Source organism: Haemaphysalis longicornis, unplaced genomic scaffold (assembly GCF_048455015.1).
Source record: "Haemaphysalis longicornis isolate Haplotype H1 unplaced genomic scaffold, Haemaphysalis longicornis Haplotype H1 scaffold_2, whole genome shotgun sequence".
Lineage (NCBI taxonomy): Eukaryota > Metazoa > Arthropoda > Arachnida > Ixodida > Ixodidae > Haemaphysalis > Haemaphysalis longicornis.
This window is the reverse complement of record NW_027526295.1, coordinates 8,975,580-8,997,195: the sequence shown is the minus strand read 5'-3', so window position 1 is coordinate 8,997,195 and position 21,616 is coordinate 8,975,580. Positions and strand designations below refer to the sequence as shown.

The 21,616-nt window shown below is 46.0% G+C and overlaps 1 protein-coding gene across 1 annotated transcript in view; it reads right to left on the bottom strand.

The window, feature by feature from the left end:
- Positions 1–247: 247 nt before the first annotated feature.
- Positions 248–21,616, bottom strand: part of Duox (dual oxidase) — a 303,578-nt gene continuing 282,209 nt past the window's right edge. Inside the window, exons 27-31 of the mRNA XM_077697674.1 lie at positions 9,275–9,504; positions 7,214–7,378; positions 5,218–5,373; positions 4,127–4,255; positions 248–1,561 (exon numbers count right to left, since the gene is read on the bottom strand). Of these exons, the coding sequence (XP_077553800.1) occupies positions 1,436–1,561; positions 4,127–4,255; positions 5,218–5,373; positions 7,214–7,378; positions 9,275–9,504 (806 nt within the window). The 3' untranslated portion in view covers positions 248–1,435. The remainder of the gene's footprint in view (positions 1,562–4,126; positions 4,256–5,217; positions 5,374–7,213; positions 7,379–9,274; positions 9,505–21,616) is intronic.

The following is a 21,616-nucleotide window of genomic DNA, read 5'->3' as shown; positions in this document are numbered from 1 at the left end:
CACAATTAACTATCGTGTACCATAAGCTGGCGCCATGTTTAGATATCAGTTACCAATGCGCTGGAACACACCACCATAATGTACTTGATAGGTACGTATCTCAGAGAAACGAGCACTTCTTTGTTTGAAGAGAGGAGAACCACCCAAAACAGCAATGAAGTGCGGCCCGCTGTTCTTGAACAAGGGGAGGAAGGAGGTTTTCCTTATTGGAAAGTGTCCAGATGTATCCCATGACCTTCGACTATGCTGCAGGAATAAAAACTAGACTTTATTAAAACACTCGTGCCAACAATACAGCCATGTAAAAGTCCAAAAGTGTCACGATGGAAACACTAACTGCTTAGCACCATACGCTGGCACATGGGCTTGGGCACATCACTCTGTCACAATAGATGACAACAGCATGTCACCTATGCACAACAATGTTAACAATAAGAAACCCATTCTGAAGATACGGTGAATCATGGAACGTGGACGTCCTGATGCGCACACGTGGATCCAAGCAGTAGTCGTAAGGGCACTCTGGCAAGCCACGTGAAGTGAAAAGCTCTTCCACAAGGATCTTCTGCAGCATGCACGCGCACTCTGCTTCATCCCAGCCTGTGCGTGGGATCTGATTTCTGTGAAAATTGAAATGAGGGTGGGAAAACACCAGCCCAAGAAGTGCCCCTTCGCTGTTAGCCCTAAGACAAGCACATAATTGCCGCCATTGCAACAGTATCACTACAGTCGGGCGGCCGCATGCACGTGCCGTTTGATCCGAGTCGCGGACGGTAGCTAACCACAGATTATTTCGCTAATCTTAATGGGTAAGAATGCTTTTTTACTACACAACTTTTGCGTACGAATCACTACTCCGAAACACTACAGAAAATACTTTCCATAACATGTTGCTCCAAGCGCGCGTTCAGCGATCTTGGTAAGCTACATCGAAATGTTTACACGCCAAACAGCCTCTCACGTGTGCAGGGGTTGGAAAAAGAAGTCTTTGCATCACTGCTAGCCTAGGCTGGGCCACCGCGCGTAATGTCTACTTCCTGTGCAGAATACGCAGGCTATAGGCGTTTTCAGCGTTCCAAATGGGGCAGCGGTGAAACGTATCGTGCGCACATCAGCTCACCCAGCTTTTTGAGCAGGGATAGAAATGCGAACACCACGATCGATAAATTTGAAACCGCGCTAGATTTTTCTCCATTCACGATGCGCTGGAGACAAACATAGGACTTGGTTCTGAAGGATGTCCTTAAGGAGCACACAAGCCAACGTCGTGGGCGCGCTGTTTTCGGGAGGGACACTTCTTGCAAGTAATTAGCACAGCTGCGCTGTACAACAGCGCCACGAGAAAAGGCGTCCAAACAGCGCGCACAGTCGACGTAATCACAGTTGGTTTCTTCTTTTTTTGGCAGTCTGGCGCCGAGGCCGGGCGCTCACAGGTTCAGAAGTTCTCGTAGTGGTGGATGAAATAGGGCAGCTTGCGGCTGTTGTTCACTGTTTCGCAAGCTGAACTGACGCTCTTCGTTAGTGCCGACGGCCCGCAGCTGAACACACCCACTTTGCTCACCTGCGTCCACGAGATAAACAGGCGACAGTTAGTTTGCGTAAAGGAAGTTTAGTTCAGGCCACGAAGGGCAACCGATGCTTCCTAGGGCGGCCAAGTTACAGGGCGTTACAAGCGTTAGAGGCTTGTAGCGCCCTAGGGTGTTACAAGCGCTTCCTAGGGCGTTACAAGCGCTTTACCTAGACAGCGGCCTAGTTTAAAGCGCCTTTGCAGCACTTAACACCCACTATTGGGAATGCGTCCATTGTCCCAGCAATGTTAAAGACAGCGCAGCCGGCATTTTCGGCTCTTTCACCGCTTGACGTGCATGTGTAGTATTTGGCTGAGGTATTCCGGACAGTGTAATCTAATCGTCGCGCAGGTTTACTTGCACTGCTCAAAGCGTGGTGCAGGGTGCCTTTAAAGGGACACTGAAGTGATATGTAAACATTGCGGGATTACTAGCGCAAATTGTAGTCCGGAGTCCCTAGGCCATGTTTCGACCACTCTGGGCGCGTTTACGCGATTTTATTTGGTAGAAAAATTAATTCGAAAATGCTGTCCTCCTCTCTTTACGCTCGCCCATTTTCTGTGGCGTTTTCGTGTGACGTCGGGAGGAGCCGAGCTCGCAATTGGCTGCGCTACTACACGGCTCCCCGGCCTTCAGACAGAGTCAGTCGGCCCAGCGTTTCGTCCGCCGGCCGCCGACGGGTCGTCGCAATTCGTTCGGTCAGTTGAAACGAAGCCAGGACACGCTTGTGAATGGAAGAATGTGCCTTTCTTTACTTGGTTAGTTTGTACACTGCATCTAGCTCCAAGTCAAGGTCGCTTCACTCAAGCGCTGCACAAGCGCACATGCGACGCTTCGCTGACTGGTACGCCAGTAGGAAAATATAAGGCCTCTTGAAGGTGGGAGAAGAGTCAGCGAAGTCAATATAGGTACTAAGGAAATAAAATCAACTGATATTTTTACCGTACAGCGTAAAACTAGCATGCGGGAAGCACTTTTTTGCGCTGGGCGAACAGCACAGCGGCCAGCAGCACGACTACGCATCTGCGAACGCTTTTCCGTCTAAGAAATGCAATTGCTAGACGTGAGATATTGTGGAAACATGGGGGATGCTTACTGCACGAGCGCAAAACAACAAATAGACACCTAAGCCGCTTGGAATGCTAAAACTAAATAAAAGTGTAAACTGGTTATACATTATATATCTTATATTTCCGGACTCCAGCCGCGCTCGCCTGTGGCCGAGTGGTTTGGAGCGCTAGGTATGTCAGCGCAAGTGTTTTGCAAGTCACAAGTTCGAATCCTCGCGGATACTTTCGTTTTTTTTTTTATACGTTAACTTTTTCGTTTTCCGCCGATGTTTTCAATACTGAGTTCACCTTTTTTTGGGCCGAAACGTTCATTGCTCGACGAACTAGTTCACAGAACGCGCGCAGGCTGGCACTCGCGCGCTAGCGAGTTCTCGTTGGCGTGCTGTTGCCATAAGCACCGACTTCTTGCGGGCAGTGGGCACAGGCCAGAATCAGCAGACCCTTGGCCTGGTGCGAACACGCTTTTTACGATACAGGCAAGAGTGAGGCAAGCTCCAAATATAGGCGAAAAAAGCATGGCATTTGAGCGTCTGCGGGGACGCGGAGGGCGTTCATGCACTGCGTAGGCCTCGGCTAGTGAATGCTACGATTCCAAGACGTCCTGGGAGGCTTATCTTATGCATTTTACAGCCGACAACATGACAGAAGCGCGGTACGACGATTACTGAGATATTGAGAATGCCCATCCAACAACGCCATTGGTTGTGTTTTACAGAACCGAAACCGAAACCGAAACTTGTTTGATTGCTAACCTTGGGCATCGTCCAATCACGGTGCCCCCTCCTCCCAACGTCACAGCCTTAGTTGGTGCGGCCGCCGCAAACCGCGCATGGTAGTTTTTCTTCTTTCGCGCTTTGTAAAATAATTACCGATTTGGCAACCGGATAAACGATGAAAAGTGTGCTAATTTGAGCCAGTCTACGCAGTGCAAGCAAAAACGGGAGCTTGACAAATTCACTTCAGTGTCCCTTTAAGCTAGCAGTATCTGTCGTGAGGAGAGAAACTTGGCTGCCGCCACGATCGGCATTTGACTACCCGGCCTGCAATGAATTGCGGCCGCTTTCATTTCGTCCTGCAGGTGCTGTTACCCTCTCATTCGCTGTCTAAGCTACGAAGCATTGTTTGGTTGGTTTTCTTTCTGACATTATCAGGTCACCCGCCCGCACCCGCCGCAATGGGCCGTGTCGCCTCCTATACATGCATTCTTGTTCCATGGTTCAGGCACGCCCGTACTGTGACCTGTATTACATCAAATACGAACAACTGTAAGCGCTATTTTGTACATGCATCGCCCTTTTTTTGCTTTCCGTCTAGCTTCGCTTGAAATCTGAGCTTTAAACGCGCCAATGACCACGCCAAACGCACTGCACACCACCATGAGTACACCACCAACAGGCCAATGCAATGGGGTTATTTAAGCGTTTAGAAATAAAAGCATCCTTAAATTGCGACTGAATTGGGTGCTTAGTTGAAACGTAGCAAACTTACATAAGAGTGCTGCTGCTGCACAAATTTCAGGAAGGCTGACATATCTGGCCTGCCAAAATGGTTGATTGCTTTTAGGCCGGTGAACATACTCCGGTTGGACACTCTTTGGAAGTGGTTTTCACAAATGTACTGAAAACAGCAAACACAACACACAATCATTGGACACGCAAAAGAAAAAAGACCACAAACAAATGGGACGTTTTCAGATGGGTTACTTCAAACAGCAAATGGCAAATGCCACGCAATAAAAGACCAGTGACGTGACACCGCGTGTAATAACAGTCCATCCACAAAGCAGCACGCAACAAAACGCCGCACTCAGAACAGCAAAGCGGTGAAACAGAACACCTATAAAAATCGCATTTACGTTGGACGCGCCCCGAGCCAAATATCTACCATTTTAAACAGTGTACACGAGTATTTGAATGACAAAATGGTTTAAAAACTTTGCCATTACTTTTCCTTCTCCTTTCTCTGAAAAATGTTCGAGTTCCGTCGCCGTAGGATAACTCTGCTTACGTATGCACCCACTATGGCGCATATGAAATTAACCAGTATGCAAACTTAGAATTTTCCACGTTTTGGTAAGAAAGCGGGAGCACTACATACGGGGCCGAGCAAATGCGTGCACGTGTTCGTCTTTTTATTCTGTCCCGTATGTTGCGCTGCCGCTTTCTTACAAAGTTATGCACCAATCTGTTCAAGTTTGTATTCTTCTGATGTTCACTTCATACAGCGTCCTTCGTAAGCTTGCATGGTCAGTGTAACTTTTTAATTCTCGCCTTGTTATCTTAACAGAACGCTATAATTCCATGTGGTACCGTAGTCACACTGGCCAGCGGTCCATTGCCTGTGTGGAAGAGGAAATACGTTCGCGAACAGAATGAGGTAGCGTAACGGTGAATGACGCTGAATTCGTCGGACCGATAAAACGCGCGACGCTCATTGATGCTAGACTCCAACTGTGAAGAGTGCCTGGCCATGCACACTCTGTCACTGAAAATTCAAAAGCGCTGTACCAGACAGGCTCACGCTTATTATTATCGTTTTAAGACAATGAAAGGTTCCTTATTGAACTGATTGTAACTCACCAACATTGTAGTCCTTAAGTCAAACTTGTGGAAGAACTGTGTTATAAAGATATGAATTTCCAAGACGTTTGTCACATCCTTTCGCTCCACGTCTCTCAAGACATCGATAAACCACTCGAAGTGTCGATGCGATGGGCAGATCCACATAAAGTACACCTAAGAAAAAATAAACCACATTATAAATGAGACTTCCACCATTTAAAGCTCCAAGCATCGAATACAAAACATAGATTGGACTTTTCTACCCGTCTTATGTTGAGCGTTGAAGTCTAAACTGTGAAGATAGAAGACAGCACAAATGACGCTTCTTTTAAACCAATAAAGGATCCGTATTTGTACAAGTAGGTGGCGGGTGAACACGACTTTGTTTAAATGCTAATAACACATTTGAAACCGTTGCAAAATAGTGTCACGTCTTTGAACTCTCTCTCAAAATGCGTTTTTGCAGTCGGCCACTATTGCAACTTCAAACTGAACAGGAAGAAAGCGTAGTGAAAAGGCTAAAGGCAGGGTACGGGGGAGGTGGCAGGAACAATTTCACCTCAAAAAAGAGCAGCGTGGATGGAGGAAAGTTGGAGAAAGAGGCATGGACTGGAAGGGGGTTGCAAGACAGATGGAGGGGAGAAGTTAATGACTGCAGTCTGTAAGAACCGGAATAATTGTAATAGCACAGCTACAGCAGTCATCTGAAATGGGGTGTCTCTGAATTACCGCCTCTTACCCTTATCTGAAATTAATAAATGAATAAAAATTGATATTATGTGTATCTAATGAATCCAACCACCTGCACAGAAGTATTTCCAGGCACTGGGGCGATATGTTTGATATGATTCTCCCAAAGTTTGAAGAACGCATGTGAAAGCTTTTCATTACTAAGACTACCCAGTTTTAAAATTACAAAGAACCGCATGACTCTTTTTTTAGACTAACGTAGTCTTCGAGCTGATACTGTTTACGTAATCACCTCTTACTGCATATCAAAGGCAGTGACGCGCAGCTTCTAAAACAAACTGCCCAACTGAATTCTTATCGCAAGTTGAGAGTTGAGAAAAAAACACTTTTGTTCTCAGCTGACACCAGGGCTTTCTGAAGACTCTAGAAGGCCAAGCAACAGACATACGCACATGCATACACCCAGGTCTAAAAAAAAGAATGCACTGATAAAGGCAAAAAGACCCGAAGTAAGAACCAAGGGAGGGCACGGGGAGGCGGGTGTGTACTGAGTTCGTCAGCTTTGTGTTTAAGTCGATTTATTCTTCCTTCACGTGGAAGAACTGAAATGGAGGAAACGTGCTTTCCGTGTGGGAACCGAATCAAGGCTTGCCGAATACGTGTCGGATGCCAGACTGGCGAACCTGTGGTCGGCTTCGCATTCTTTATCTTTGTGAGCGTCATCATAACCTACGCTTGGAGGTAGTCGCGAGCGCCGTTCCGCGAACGCCGTTCCGCCGTTCCGGGAGGCTCGGTACATGATTCCAGCATGAAACCCTCGATACATGATTCCCGCGTCCATGGCATGTCTGCAGATGGCAACTAGCAATAACCCGGTTATGCTATCGTTCAAATGTTCCGGAATGGAACTCGGCGCCCTAAATGGCAAAATTTTGCTGTTCCACTAGCCCACCCCCCCTCCCCCCCCCCGTTCCCTCGCAAGAAGGATGAGACGTCACAATGCATGCAATGTCCACCCAGTACAGAGAGCCATAGCTGAATTCCAAAACCAGGTCTTATACCACTACCGCTCTCCTTCTTCGTCAGAATGTAACTAAACGCCTTCTATATCGGGACGTATATTGTAATCGTCAGACCAACTTGAGCACTGCAATAACACCTGTTCGTGGGCGAATTTTTTCACGACTGCAAATAAACTTTTAGCGCCGAGACGACAAAGACCAGCACCCGTCCCGTCTGGAAACCGACGCTGCGCTAAAGCTGCCTTTTTGGACGTCTATGCACTCAAGTGCATACTCAGTGAGCATCACGTTGTAATGGGTACCTTCTTGCAGGCAACCCCGGAATAGCGGTTCGTAGACGTGCCAAACACCAGGTCGTTGAGGATGGACGCGTAGGGAGTGACACCGATGCCACCGCCCACCATGACAGCAATCTCGAACTTGTACCAGTCCTGGTTGCCGCCGCCAAACGGACCTTCCAGCCGGACCTGCCGGGATTTCGCCATGCTGTTAGCACTTTGCGAGATTTACATGCACTGCGAAACATGCTTATGTTCACGTGTCGTATATGGGTGTTCGTGCATGTCCGCCGTATATCGGCTTTCCCAGATCAGTTGCTGCTGCACGACAGTGTACTGTGGAGTTGAGTAGAAAGAGTGACTATCACGCTTTCCCCCAGTTAATTATTGGCACCTCACTCTGCCCAAGCTATTGCTCCACAGGTGCGCCTGTCGGGCCGTCCACGTTGTTTTCACGAATACAGGCCAATCGACAAGAAGACGAGAAAAAAGTATTTCTTCCGCACAAGGTCCAAATTTAAAATGAGACTGATTTCACGAGAGCAACACGCACGCTGAGTGGAATTTTTCCCATATTTTTATGACTAACAACCAGGTAGTGGATTTTGTTATGTACTTGCAGAAAAAAAAGTGTATTGACCGGCTGTTTCCGGCGGTTGCAGCTTCTTTCTACTTTGAGGCTTTGTGCACAGCAAGATGTGAGAGTTCTGTCTAATATTTCTGGAAACAAAAGAAAATACGCCATTATAGTAGTCGGTGTAAAGCGAACTTCGTGTTCTGAAATCCTATAAAAAACATCTAAAAATCGTGAAGCTGGACAAGTAACTGGATTGTTGCTCACTGATATCTGTACCTACAACAGTGACCAATCTGTGATAGAAAATGTCGTCCAGGTGCATCTAAATGCGTGTCTAAATTAAGTTTTTCGGAAAAAACGAAAATATCCACAAAAAACCGACCTGCTTTTTTGCGAAAATTGGTCAATCTAAAAATTAAATTAGAGAAGGCCGCTTTAAATTCGCTGAAAATTTGAGAAACGAGATTTCTCAAACCGGATAACACCACTGCGGAAAAATACGTTGCATTATTTTGTTCACATCGCAGTTAAGTAGCTGAACTCGTACGGCGCGCTGCGTGTCTCGAATTCATGCGCTACGTTTCTTCTGGTTATTGTTTGGCACCGTGCTTTCATAACAGCGTGCCTGTTGGCATTATGTGGGAATAACAGGTTACACTCAACATTTTACAGCCATATTAAAGAAGTACATCTTTTCATTTTTTTAGTTTCAATGTTTGTCTGAGGATGAGCTAAGCTGGCTTCACCTGTAGACACGTTTTCTTGGTGTGTCGAGTGGTGGGCTGATAGAATGGATAAGAAGATTGGCCTTTAGGTGGTAACGAGAGCTCCAACTCAGTGACGAAGCAGACTATCACCTACGAAGGGCACCCCTACCGTCGATAGCTATACAGCGCAGTAGCATTTCGGCCTTTTGTTTTCAATATGTGCCAGAATACCTCAGCAGCAGATAAAATTCGGAAAACCTGAGAAACCATAAAGTCAGGTTGGTTAAAATAAGGAAATCATTTAACTCAAAATGTATAAAACCGCAACGCGTTTTGATGTCGAAAAAATAGTGAGTAGGACACTCATAGCCATCAATCAAATGCCAGTTGCGAATGTTTAATATATAATATATAATAATGTTTCACATAAAACATGAGTAAAGTACTGATGTGTAAAATCGCAGTGCATTAAGAACAGAAACCAACATGGAACCTTGGTAATTTGCCCGATGATGTTGATGATGCATTATTAAAATTAAACACTTTTGTTATTTTGAGTTATTAGCCGAACGTATACCTAAGACGGGAATGTATATAAGCATAACACTGAAGTGAGATAATAATAAGATCCGAATCCGAGCATAACACGCCAAACAAAGAAAACGACACGAGGGGCAAATTATCGTCCACATTGCTGCTGCGATATATAACTGAAGATGGAGATAACACAGGAGCATTTACACGGCTGAAGCAGCCAGGTGTGCGGTCACAGCCGATCCCCTCTCTAGCGCTACTGTGTACCTTGGGCAGCATGCTGTCGTGGAAGTTGCTGGGGTCGAAGTAGTTCCTCAGCTTCCAGGTCCAGGGCCCCTGCGCCTTGACGTGCACCGACAAGTAATTCTCGTGCGGCGCCGACGTGAGCGTCAGCGAGTGGTACTCGCTGGCTCGGAATCCCGTGCAGCTCAGGCGCACCCACTGGCCGGACAGGTACTTGAAGTTGGGCGGCCGCGTGAACTTGACGCGCGTCACGTCTGCGGAGTCAGGAGGCAAAGGGGACGCAGACAGGCAACCTGAATGGTGCGGAAGTAGGTTGCTCCCTCTCTGCATGCCACCCCATCCAACCAGATAACCGCTGAAGAACGGTGGAACACAAACTATGCGTAGGCAAGACCGTTGGAAGTTACGAAAAGGCAGCTAATATTTATTTTTGTACACATTATTAGGCCCAAAGCAAACGTATGGTAAGGGCACAATATAGGTACACAAGTTGAAGTACTAGCATTGTTTCATCTAGGAATACTCGTTGGAATGACTCTTAATACAAAAAATAAAAGGAATCGCCGAACCGTATTTGTCCGGTAAACAATAATGCTAATTAAAGTAAGCTTAACTAACAAACCCAATTGCATTGCTGGGAAGACATTTTCATGGGAAACATGAGTAGTGCGATACCAAAGTAACAGGGCCTTTAGTTACTACTTCCCCGAGACCCCATGTATGCAGCGCTGTTTACACCGAGCCACAATGAACTTGACGTCACGAGCATACGTCAACTTTATTGCTGAAGAATTGATGTTGGTGATGGTTAGATTTTTTTGGCGCAGAGCCTTTTGCGGAAAGAGCGCAAAAACAAAATATACAACAGAAAACAGTGGCTACTAAAATGTGTAAGCCAAAATAACAGTAAAATCAATTTAAAGCAATGGTGATGGCTGGTGTATAGGGCCAGATTTGATTATGCATGATAAAAAACTTAACGTCTGACAAATACTTAAACACGCGTTTCACAGAAACCATGGCATTGTCACCCAAAAACAAGGACGGGTGTTGTGTGTATAGTTCCTTGAAGTGTCTGTGTCTTGTGTCGAGTGCCTTGCATGTGATTAAGATGTGAACTACGGATAGGCCCTCCCCACACCTACTACACATGGGTCTTGGAAGGCCAGTGAGCAGGTGTGAGCGTGTTAAATGTGTATGGACTATCCGCAACCTAGCTAAGGTAAGTTCAATGTGTCTCTTGTGTGAGACAGTAGTGTATGATCCCAATTGTGGATTTGTTACGTGTAACTTGTTATCTGTCTGTTCACTCCAGTGTGCTTGCCATGCGTTGCGAAGTTTATGTGTAATGTGTGGCTTCATGTCTGTGTACGGCACTGTTGCTATGTCCACTGTATTCAAGAGTGTAGCAGGAGTGGCAATTTGATCTGCGGTTTCATTCCCGGCTATTCCACAGTGGCCAGGAACCCAACATATTGTTATTTCAAGACTCGAGGCGTATGCCGACATAAGGACCTTAAAAACAAGATTAATTACATAATTTTTGACCGTTTTCTGTACAAAAGTGCACGCACAACACTAAGAAAATGTTTAAACACTATGGACTTTGAAATTTGAAGTTGAATTATGTGATGTAAAACAAGTAAAATGCCTTGTGCTTCAGTCGTAAAAATGCTGTTGTGGGAGTTCATTCTTTTACACACATTGAAGTTCGGCCCATGTGCAGCACAAGACACAGCCGTACCTGCCTTTGATGCATTGCGTAATACTCTGCGCACTGATGCTTCTCCTGCAGGAAGAGGAAATGCTGCATAATGGCTACGCTTGGTGCCCTGTTTTTATCGAACTGCAGGAAGGACAAGTCACAACGAACAGCCCGTAGTTGCCACAGTGCAATCAAATCAGTGATGGGTGTCTTTTGGATGTGTGAAAATGACACCGCTAGTTCACCAACTTCTGCTCTCACTCTGAGAGGCAACGGCATGGAAATAGATGGACGGTTTACAAAGAGCTGCTGTAAGGATGCATCATGAATGGTTGAAATAAAAAGGTGATTTGTCATAGACATGATTTTAGAGGCATGCAAGTTAGTGTATGTCCTCTGGTAATACAGGGACGAATTGTGACACTCTGCATAGAGGCTTTCAACGGGGCTAGTGCGAAAGGCGCCACAGGCAAGACGAAGCCCCAAATGCAGCATCGGGTCAAGCATTTTTAGCGCCGTCTTACAGGTTATTATTAATGCCCCAGATTATTAATTATTAACAAATTATTAAGGCCCCAGGGCCTATTACGAAATCCTTCATAAGGCCCTGTTTATAGAGCGTTACATATAGAGCGCTACACTCTGAAGCTCCTTAAAATGGGATTAACTCCTGTGCACAACAAGCACTGATTCGAAGATACATTTCGAAAAAGATTATAGGCAGTCGTTGAGAGGTTGAGGGGTGAAAACCAGGTGTTTATTTGTCGCGAGCCACTACAGCAACTACAGAACAGGACTGCGCGAAAGACAAGGACGAAGACAAGAGGGTGACAGGACGAGGTGCCTGCAGACGAGGATGCGCCTTCCGCAAGGATCCATACGTGCCACGACAGCCTATCCGGTAACTTCATTCCGAAAGGCACCCGTACCCGAGATTCCCCAAAGGGTACTATAGAAGGGATCAAGTTCGCCACACGGGACCAGCTCCTCCTGGCTACGGTGCTAAGAATGAGAAAGAAGACCAGTGAACCGGAACCAGTGAACCGGCGCTATCAGCCACGGCGTCAGTTGCCTTCATCGGACACTTAGTGATCAGACTGGTGCCTCTTCTCTCCATTGCGAAAAATAGCAGGTCGCCTGAAAGAGGCAGACCTTAACCTGCTACAGGCAGATAAAACGAGCGGGTTTGTCAGGATTCACTCTTTTGCAACGAAGTTTTTAAATACAACACTGTTTAAATGGTTAGTAATAACGTAATTTGCGACAAGGTGGTTGAATAAGGAAGGCAAGGTGTGTCGGATCGTTTGGTGTCCAAAGGTGGGACGTGAAAATAATACAGTCCATATTTCTTGTGATCGCGTTTGGTGTTTGTATGCTTTCGATGTTAGATTCGCAATGGATGTATGGAAAGTGTCATGGTGATGTAAGTGAGATTTCTATTTTTCTGCTTAACCGAGGTTCGGAAAGGTCGGTAACTGAACTTGAATTCAGTTGGCTGGGTAGGTTTTTGGTACGTGCATTCGGCTCTACGCCAGATATATTTCGTAGTGCTTCTTTTCTAACACATGCATTCGATTTAGGTTTGTTTTGGTTGTGTTTCCCACGCAAGAAAGCAGTAATTTAGGTTGACCACTTGAGGATCTTTCCGGCGTACCTTACAAAATTTCTGTGACCTGCAAAAATGTGAGCCTTGGTCGAACCAGAAGACGCTGTAATGATAAGACGCGCGAGGACAATATTTCTGTTAAAAATAAATCTAGGGGGAATCTCGCTTTGCAATGCAAAACCTGCAGCTGCGTTCCGAAGCTTGCAGGTACCGAATATTTGGCACGTACTAAATATGCAGTAAAGATGAAACAGGCAGGAAAATTATCTATGCCTACAGGATTACAGACTACGGTCAGGGCGCAAGAATATATTCTTGCTCCGTGACTACGGTGGGGATTGTTCCATCGCACCTTACACAGAACTAACTTCTTAAAGGGTCACATTTAAAAGAACTTTTGGGAGAAAATGTTTTTGGCATGATTAGGCTTCTGTCAAATTTTGGAAACGCACCTTCGTTTTATTTTTACCACTTTCATTTTTTCACCCCTTCTATCATTTAGTTGCGTCATTTTATGCCTCGCTGGCTCTGGTTTTTTTCTTTGGTCTTAGGAATGACAGATGCTTATATTAGACACCTTGTGTGTTCCCTACGTTAGTTTTGTTATCTGGTGCCTACTGTTTTGGCATGTAATTTTTGTTACGCCAAAATGTGAGGTGCGGCCGTTGGTAGGGTTGCGGGTGACACAGGTGGGAAGTATATGTGTTGTCAATTCATGCAAAAATGAAGTGGGGAGTTGCGCTCGTCCTGTCACCCTTTTGTCTTCGTACAGCGCAGTCTCGTCCTTTGGTGCAGTCATGACCAACTAGTCAGCAACCAAGTCCTGTTAAGTGACCAGAGTAAAAGCGGCGGCCAAGCGTTCTCTTCTTCTATCACCCCGGTTACCGGTTGATTGGGGATATTTCTTTGTTTCACTGGTGGCACAGACGAGGTTGCAACGATTATTAACTGCCAGCTGCGACAATACTAAGGCCCCCGCGCACTCGATAAATAACACTCTCATGAGGTGAAGGTGTGATACATGAAGAGTTGAAGATGCACAGACAGGATTGCCAGATGAGTCGATATGAAAACGGTAAAACACACCAAATTTGAACCTACCCATAAACAGCGAAACTTCTGTAGAAATTCAGGAAATTATCTACGAATGCGTAGCATTCTATGCCGCTTGTCTTCAGTACGAGTTTTCGGCCACATTTCTTGGTTTTTTCTAAATACTGTCCGACAAATTATCTCCATTTACGCTATTATAACGATTCTAAGCGGAAAATTAATGAAATCTGCATTATTGTTGAAATGCAGGGCGTTATACGCTTTGCCATTTTTCGTAATTCTCTTAATATTTTCTTATTTCTTAAGTTTTTCAAAATTTAGTTCGACCAATTATCTTTATTTACGCTGTTATAACGATTGCTTTTGAACTTTCGGGAATTCTGCATTACTGCGGAAATGCCGGGAGTTACACGGTTCGCCATTTTCGTATTTTTTTTTTTATTTTTTCTATTTTTAAGTGTTTTACATTTTCTTTTTAGCAATTATCCGATTTGTGCTAATATGACGATCATAGGTGGAACTTCCGCACAATCTGCATTATTGTGGATATGCTTGGTAAGCGGTTTGCCATTTTCCGTTTTTTTTACAATTTTGTTACTTATTACTCTTTTCAAAATTTCGTTTCACCAACTACCTCCATGCACCCTATTATAACGATTGCAGGTGAAACTTTCGCGAAACCTGCATTGTTCTGGAAATGTCATGTGTTATATATTTTATATAATTTATAATTTATGTAATTTGTATTTTTGTTATTTTTATAATTTTTTTCAAATTTAGTTCGACTAATTATCTCCATTTACGCTATTATAACGATTACAAGTGAAAGTTTCGCGGAATCTGCAATATTGTAGAAATGCCATGTGTTGTATGTTGTGCAATTTTCCACAATATTTGATATTTTTCTTATTTTCGAGTTTTTCAAAATTTCCTCTAACCAATTCTCTCTATTTACGTTATTATAAGTATTACATTTTGAACTTTCCCAAAATCAGCTTTATTGTGGAAATGCAGGGCGTTACACGTTTCGCCATTTTTCGTAATTCTCTAGCATTTTTCTTATTTTTTAGTGTTTCCAAAAGTTCGTGCGACCAGTTTTCTCCATTTACGATATTATAACGATCACATTTGGAACTTCGCGAAATCTGAATTATTGTGGAAATGCAGGGCGTTACACGACACTCGGCAAAGAATGCTGTGCATTAAAAATCAACAAGCTCGACATCCCAATTGAAATGAAAATCCAATGAATGAAAAAATTCAGGGAAGCTTGCACTCACGAACAAGACTAAAATGGCGAAGCTGTTGTAGGCGACGGTTGCCGGACGCATTGTCTAGTTTCAGTATTGTTGCATAGTTGTGGTGCCAGTAATCGTCGTCATATGTATCGAAGAGGTCGTCGTCTTCTTCTCCGCAAGTGGTGGATGCACAGTCATCCTCAGCATGGTAGACTTCCACCGGTTCTTTGTTATCGAAGGGAGGCAGCGGTGGCGGGATCGGGAAGTCGTCTCGGGAAGGATGGACAGACCCGTAGCCGTGCCCCCAATTATCGGCCATGGCTTATAGGGAATGCGGTGGCCGCTGTGCGCTCTCCCAAGTAGAGTCTCTTTTCCGCTTTAGCATTAGCGCTGGAATTTTTTTTTTACATATGCGGTACACTTGAAGACAACGCTGGAGTTTTTTTTTTATATTTCTTTACTAAAAACACTGCGCGAGCTGGGGACTCGGCGGTCGCAGCGTGGCACTGGCTCACCAGCGCTCGTCATTTTCTCGCTCCTCGGCGTATTTTGCAAGTTCTCTATGCTGAAGCCACGGCGCTTACGGAGGACGTTCGGCGATCGCCACGAGACGCGCTCACGAGCGCGCGGCCTTTTTGGTATTTCTTCATGAAACGGCGAACTTACGGCTTGTACAACAGTTCCGCTGCTAAAAGTGCGCCGATCGATATTCACTCTTGGCGGAAACATTCTGAACATCTGCCGACAACATCTATCTGAACATCTATAGACCGATACTAACCTACCTTGGTATCATTCGTAATAACTGAGCTGGATTACTTAATTTGTTGCTAAAATTTTCCCAGAAAAACAGAGACCGATAACATTTTAATCTGCCCAGCGCAACCTGCCACTTACGTGTTTTCCCAATGGGGCATCCGTGCATCGCAACTCGCCAACTTTGTGGACTGAACCACATCGGCGGCAGCCATGAATGCTGTAAGAAACTAATCCCACCGCAAACTCCCCGCCAGAGTAACGCCCGTTCAAACCACGGACCGGTCCGTGCAGTGAACAAGGCCCCCCTAGAAATTCACCCCCAAAGGTAAGTTCCTCACCTCCTCCGATCCTCAGTTGGCAACGCATACACGAAAAGGAAAACGCCGGCCTGAAACAGCAACTCGAAGCCACCAACAAGCCTGCTGTTGCCCATAAGTCATGTATTGGGCACCTGCTCGCTCAAGCCGTCAACCTGACCCACATTTCATCTCGTTTCTGAAGCCCCATGGACACGCTGCCCGACAAAGCGACCAGCTTCCGCACGCTCACACGAAACACCACGGAGCTTTGAGCGGCTCAAGCCCGGCTATACAAAACGAAAAGTTTCCGGAAGTGAACAAGAATTCTTTTTTTACTCCTGAAAAAATTACGCTCAAAACTATGAAAAAACTGTCTAACTTGGGGCGGCCGGTAAAGAACCGAATACGTTTGCCTGGCCAATTTCACAGTGGCAATTTTGACCTCATCGTAACAAAAGCAGTGGTCAGATAACGCATCAACAGCATATTTCGTATTTGTTTTTGCCGAATATGGTCTTCCTCATCGCTTTCCTTCGCGGCGCGCGCTTATCGCTGCAGTGGTGACCTCCTCGCCTTCCTCCGCCAGGTCTCCGCGCACGTCTCAGTACTTTCCTCGCTTATCTCTTCCCCGCTATCGGGTCGCTGCTCCGTGCCAGGCGCTTGAGGAACGGGGTGTGATTTGACCTCTAGCTCCCGAGGTGAAAGCTGGACACCCCGCGAAGAGCGCCCGAGGTAGCGTAATGTAGCGTGCGCTACAAAAGAAACTCTCCTGTGATCTGTCCAGCTACGTCAGGTAACCTGATATCGAAACAGAGCACTGGGAAGGCAAGCGAAGAGTTTTTTATCGTCATGTTGTAGTGGCTATTTAGGTCTACGCAGTTGGTGACAAGTATTAGTCCGATTAGATGGTCCACCAGAGAAGTTGTGCTTGCGGCAGCTGTTCTACGTTTAACGGGTGGCCTAACCGGTTTGAAGTATAATGTGCGGTCGTTGTTTGCCATCGCCGCGGTGCACTGCTCAGCCCATGCGGCCACAAGCCTTTCCCACTGTTGTCGCTTGGCCTGTGCTTTGCAGAGTATCTTGCTGCGCGTCCGCTCTGCGAGGCTCATCTCGCAAACAAGGCATTTGTCACCACTGATGGCCTCTAAGAATTTGAAGTTATTGCTGCTCGGGCTCTGCAGTGCCCCCGCCACGTTAAAAAAAAATGATGGACAGCGTGGCTTCAAGTACCTTTGTTTTCTGGACAATGGTTTCACTCCCAATTACACTTGGTTCGCCTTAACGATGTTTTGACGTGTCTTGCAACAGCTGAACTGCAGCTCATCCCTACAAAGTGTCACTTCGTCACGCGCAAAGTTATCACAGGGCCATGTCGTTTCTAAGGACACAGTTCGCCCCGATGAGACCAAGCTTCGTGCCGCCGGAGAGTTCCTGAAACCCACCGCACTAAAGGCACTTACCCGTCCCTGTTATTACTTCCGGTGGTTTGTTTAGCACCGACAGTCAGTTCCTCAGCATGGACAGTGACTTTTCTGCTTAGTCGCCGTCCTGCGACGAGGCGTTTGCGAAACTGCGTCGCCTGCTCACATCGTCGCCTCTATTAAGACATTTTGACCCATCAGCCTCAACAGAAGTGCACACGGATGCCAGTGGCACTGGCACATAAAATCTGCCATTTAGGATCATGTCGTAGCATAAGCGAGCCGGGCGCTGGCAAAGGGTTAGTCCAACTACTCAGTCCCTGAAAAGAGCGTTTGGGCATAACATGCGCACTGAGAAAGTTCCGCCCACATTTGCATGGCTGCCGATTTGACGTAGTCACCGACCACCACCTACTCGGTTGTTTGGCCTTCCTAAACGATCTGTCTGGTCGTCTAGGTCGATTGACTCTTCGGCTACAAGAATACGATATCCCCGTCATTTACCGTTCAGGCCGGAAGCACACAGACGTGGATGCCCTGTCGCGCTCTCCGATTCGGGCTGACGTCTCTCACCTCGCCACTACCCACTGCAGCTCGTCGTCTCTAAGTGTTATCAACACGTGCGCTGAGCAGCGAAACGATCCATGGATATCTTCGCTTACCAGCTTCCTCTCCAGTGCCTCACCTACCGGTGCATCTAGGACACTGCGACGGCAAGCTTCGCACGTTCAACTCCGCAACGAGGTGCTTTATCGTCGCAATTATTAAAGACGATAGTCTTTCTTGGGCTACTTAAACCCAGAAATTTTGGTCTGTCTGTATGTCTGTCTGTCTGTCTGTCTGTGACTCGATTCAGCCACCCGGCCAAAGTAAAACAATGCCTGCGCAATAGTCTTATATAGTCACAGCTAAATGTGCCCGTCTAAGTCCGGTGTAATGTTCATACTTGTCAGTATTGTTGAAGAACAACAAGACATTACGCATATATAAGACAAAAAATTAATACAGAAGTGATATTTGCAGCGTTCCTTTATAAAAAATCGTACATGTTTGATTTTGGCGAGATTAAATACTTCATCAACTGAAGAAAAAATATCACTCCGCCGTCGCCTGCTGTCGCCCGCGCCATATAGCTTCTGGCGGCGTTTGAAGAAATCAAGTGGCAAGAGTTACGAAAGGTTCCACTAGATAGGTTCCATGTTCTGCTTAGAACACACGTGGACTAGGGAAACGCGGTTCTATAAACGTTGAAGTAGGGCGCCCCGATTCACACGCGTCTTCGCCGTACGGCAGCGTTGGCATCGAGACACCCGGTTTGGAGCAGTGGAACGCGGGAAATTTAAAATGATTTAAGCAAACCTTTGGCGTCTTTACCTTGGGAGGAGCGCGACGCAACAGGAACAACATTAGAGGTGAGCGGGAAAGCGAAGGGAGGCATTTACTTGGCAAAAGTCGATAAAGACTATCGTCTTTTAACGACATTTGCAATGAAAGGAGCAGATACGCGGCCAATTTTTTTCTCGTGCGGTCGCCAGTGGCTTCTGATTATTCCATGCAATTTGTGGACAGATATATACGCTTCATTTTGTGACAACCCGAGTTGTGCCCGCGCTGGCTTAGTTAAGGCGCACGAGCCACTTCCCCTCCGTTCTGATTGGCGAGGAATGCATAATTTTGTACAGAAGTACGTTCGCTCGTGGCCGGAATTCCAACGCCGGAAATTGCCACCTCCTCGCTCGACCGCTCCACACCAACCACTACCCTGCACGGCAAAACCCCTTGACCGTGTTGGCATCCACCTTTACTGGCCACCTGCTTTCTTCTGCTGCCGAAAACTGATGGATAATTGTTGCCGTTGACCAACTTGCAAGGTATGCTGAAACCACTGCAACCACAGCTATTGACGTCGCCACTTTTACGTCGCTTTGCCCTTCGTCACAGGGTGCCTTGGGAGATTCTGAGTGATCGAGAACAGGTTATCACTAAAGCGTTTTTATTACCTTCATGCTCATTCACTTCACATTAACGTGGTGCTGTGGACACGTACTGTGAAATCTTATTACTGCCGTATGCCTGCACCAAAGAATGCTGCCGAAGAGCACTCAAAAGGGACCCACGTTTTTGAGTTTGTCTTTGTATGCCGGTCACTTAAAGGGAAGCTGAAGCGCTTTCCAAAAAATTTGAGTTAGATTAACAGTAATATAGTTTCTTGCGCGCTGATTCCGAATATCACATTGAAATTTATCGTACATGAGTCCAAGTGGCATTTATCTTGCAAAAAGCGCGGCCCCGTTTGAAAGACGCGCGCTTTTCGTCTTTTGACGCCCCTGATTGGTTGCGCCCGTCATGACGTCAGAGGAGGACACCCTTCGGCCGCGCGGGTTGTTGGAAGCATTGCGCACGATCGCACGGTTGCCTTTGCGGCAATTTAGCTTGCAGTTTAATTTTCGCACATGACTGGAAGTTTGTTTTATAATTTCCCGTGCTGTTGGTTCAGTTATTTTGGAGCTTAAATTTGCTTTACACGACAGAGAACCCCAAAGCAGTGACTGTGACGTCGACTAGTGGGTTCCATCAAAATATTTTTGAATTAGGCAACCAGCATAGGGGGATTTTATACCTTATGTTAATATTAGGTACTGCCTTAACTGTTTCTTATTATATACACAAAACCATTTATGCCGAAGATTAATGGGCGTTTTATAAAAAATCTACCAGCGAAAAGCACGTACGTGCACTGCGCGAAAAAATAGCGTTCATGCGCTGTAAACGTATATGCGAGACACATCTTGCCGGTACACGCATAAAACAACAAGCAGACTCTGCTTCCGCATTTCCTTTGTTCGTTGTCGCCCACCCCAGCCCCATTACTCATCCCCGTACACAGACCCACACGCGCGCGCCATTTCGGCAGCGGCGCTACGGCGCCTCTGCGATTGCTAGCTGCACTTCGATGAGTGGCGTCTTACTGCTTCACATGCATTTATTCTGAAAACACTGCAGCATACTAGTGCCTGCTCAGCATTATTGGCTGTAGTAGGGCTTGATTTTCGCTTGTGCGTGGCGCATTCTGCTACAATATTACGGTCACCTCGTTATAATTAACAGACCAGTCGGACAAGGCAGTTACGTTGTAGTTACGTTACTTTAGGTAACAATCACCAAACGTTTGTGATAATGAATCGTTGGCCTGTTTAAGCATTTCTAGATTTAAGCATTTACCGCGCTAGTCGGACAGAGGCCGTATATTTACTCTTCGCTCCTAATTTTTTTAGTATCATCATTATATATATCACCGACTATCACTGGAGCACACTTGAGGTTCAGTGACAACAAGTGCTTGCCAGGTTATAATATGCAGCCACACGGAATCTTGGGCAAAAAATTAGGCCCCCCCAGTCAATACAAATTATGGCACGGTGGTGGTTCGGAGTGGTGTTTTTTTTTTAATTCCAGACAAACATCCCCTTATCGTGACATGTATACTTCCAAAATAAGTAATCTGGTTGTCTTGGTTCTTTTACTTTGTAGGAATACTGTTTCCTCTTAGCTGGGAGAGAACTTCTATCAGGATTGGCCCCTTGTTTTAGTTTCGCCAAAAAATTGTTTTTTTGAACACTATTCTGAGCCCATAGGGAAAGAAAACCGACGCGTTTAACGAAACAAGTATTTCCTGAACAAATGTGACTTGGTTTCTGGAATGGAACGAAACATCCCCGGCCAAAGTACAGCAGTATTCCCCATCCTTCCTAAATCTAGAATCTAATGTGAACATTCACGTCCGTCGCATCAAAAAAAAAAAAAAACGCATTGGAGCGGTTTACAAAGTATTTAACGTAGTGTAGTATATTCTCTGTCATCAAGCACAGCCACCTCGGCTGTCGCTTCCGTATGTTATCAAGCATCCAGGCGTGGCATTATTCTGCTTAGGAATACGGCATGATAACGTATGCCTCGTTTGGCGTTCGTGCATACTTTTTGAACACAAAAATTGTACAAATGAGTGCTAACAACCACAACAATAACAAGCATCATTCACAAGGAAACACGGCGAAAAGAGCATGGCCGAGGCGGCCGATCCGGCCGGAAGTCCAGGTATGACGTTTTTCAGCCGGTTTTCGCCCGCGCTCTTCGGTCTTCCGGCATCGCGCGGCGAGATGGGGGCGGGGCATCGGGCCACTTTTGTTTGCTCATTGCGCCGCTTCTATTGCATGTATTGCGAAAATATTTCGTACACATGAACTATTCAATGTGTACTCGCTGCTAGTCAACTTTTCTTTTAATT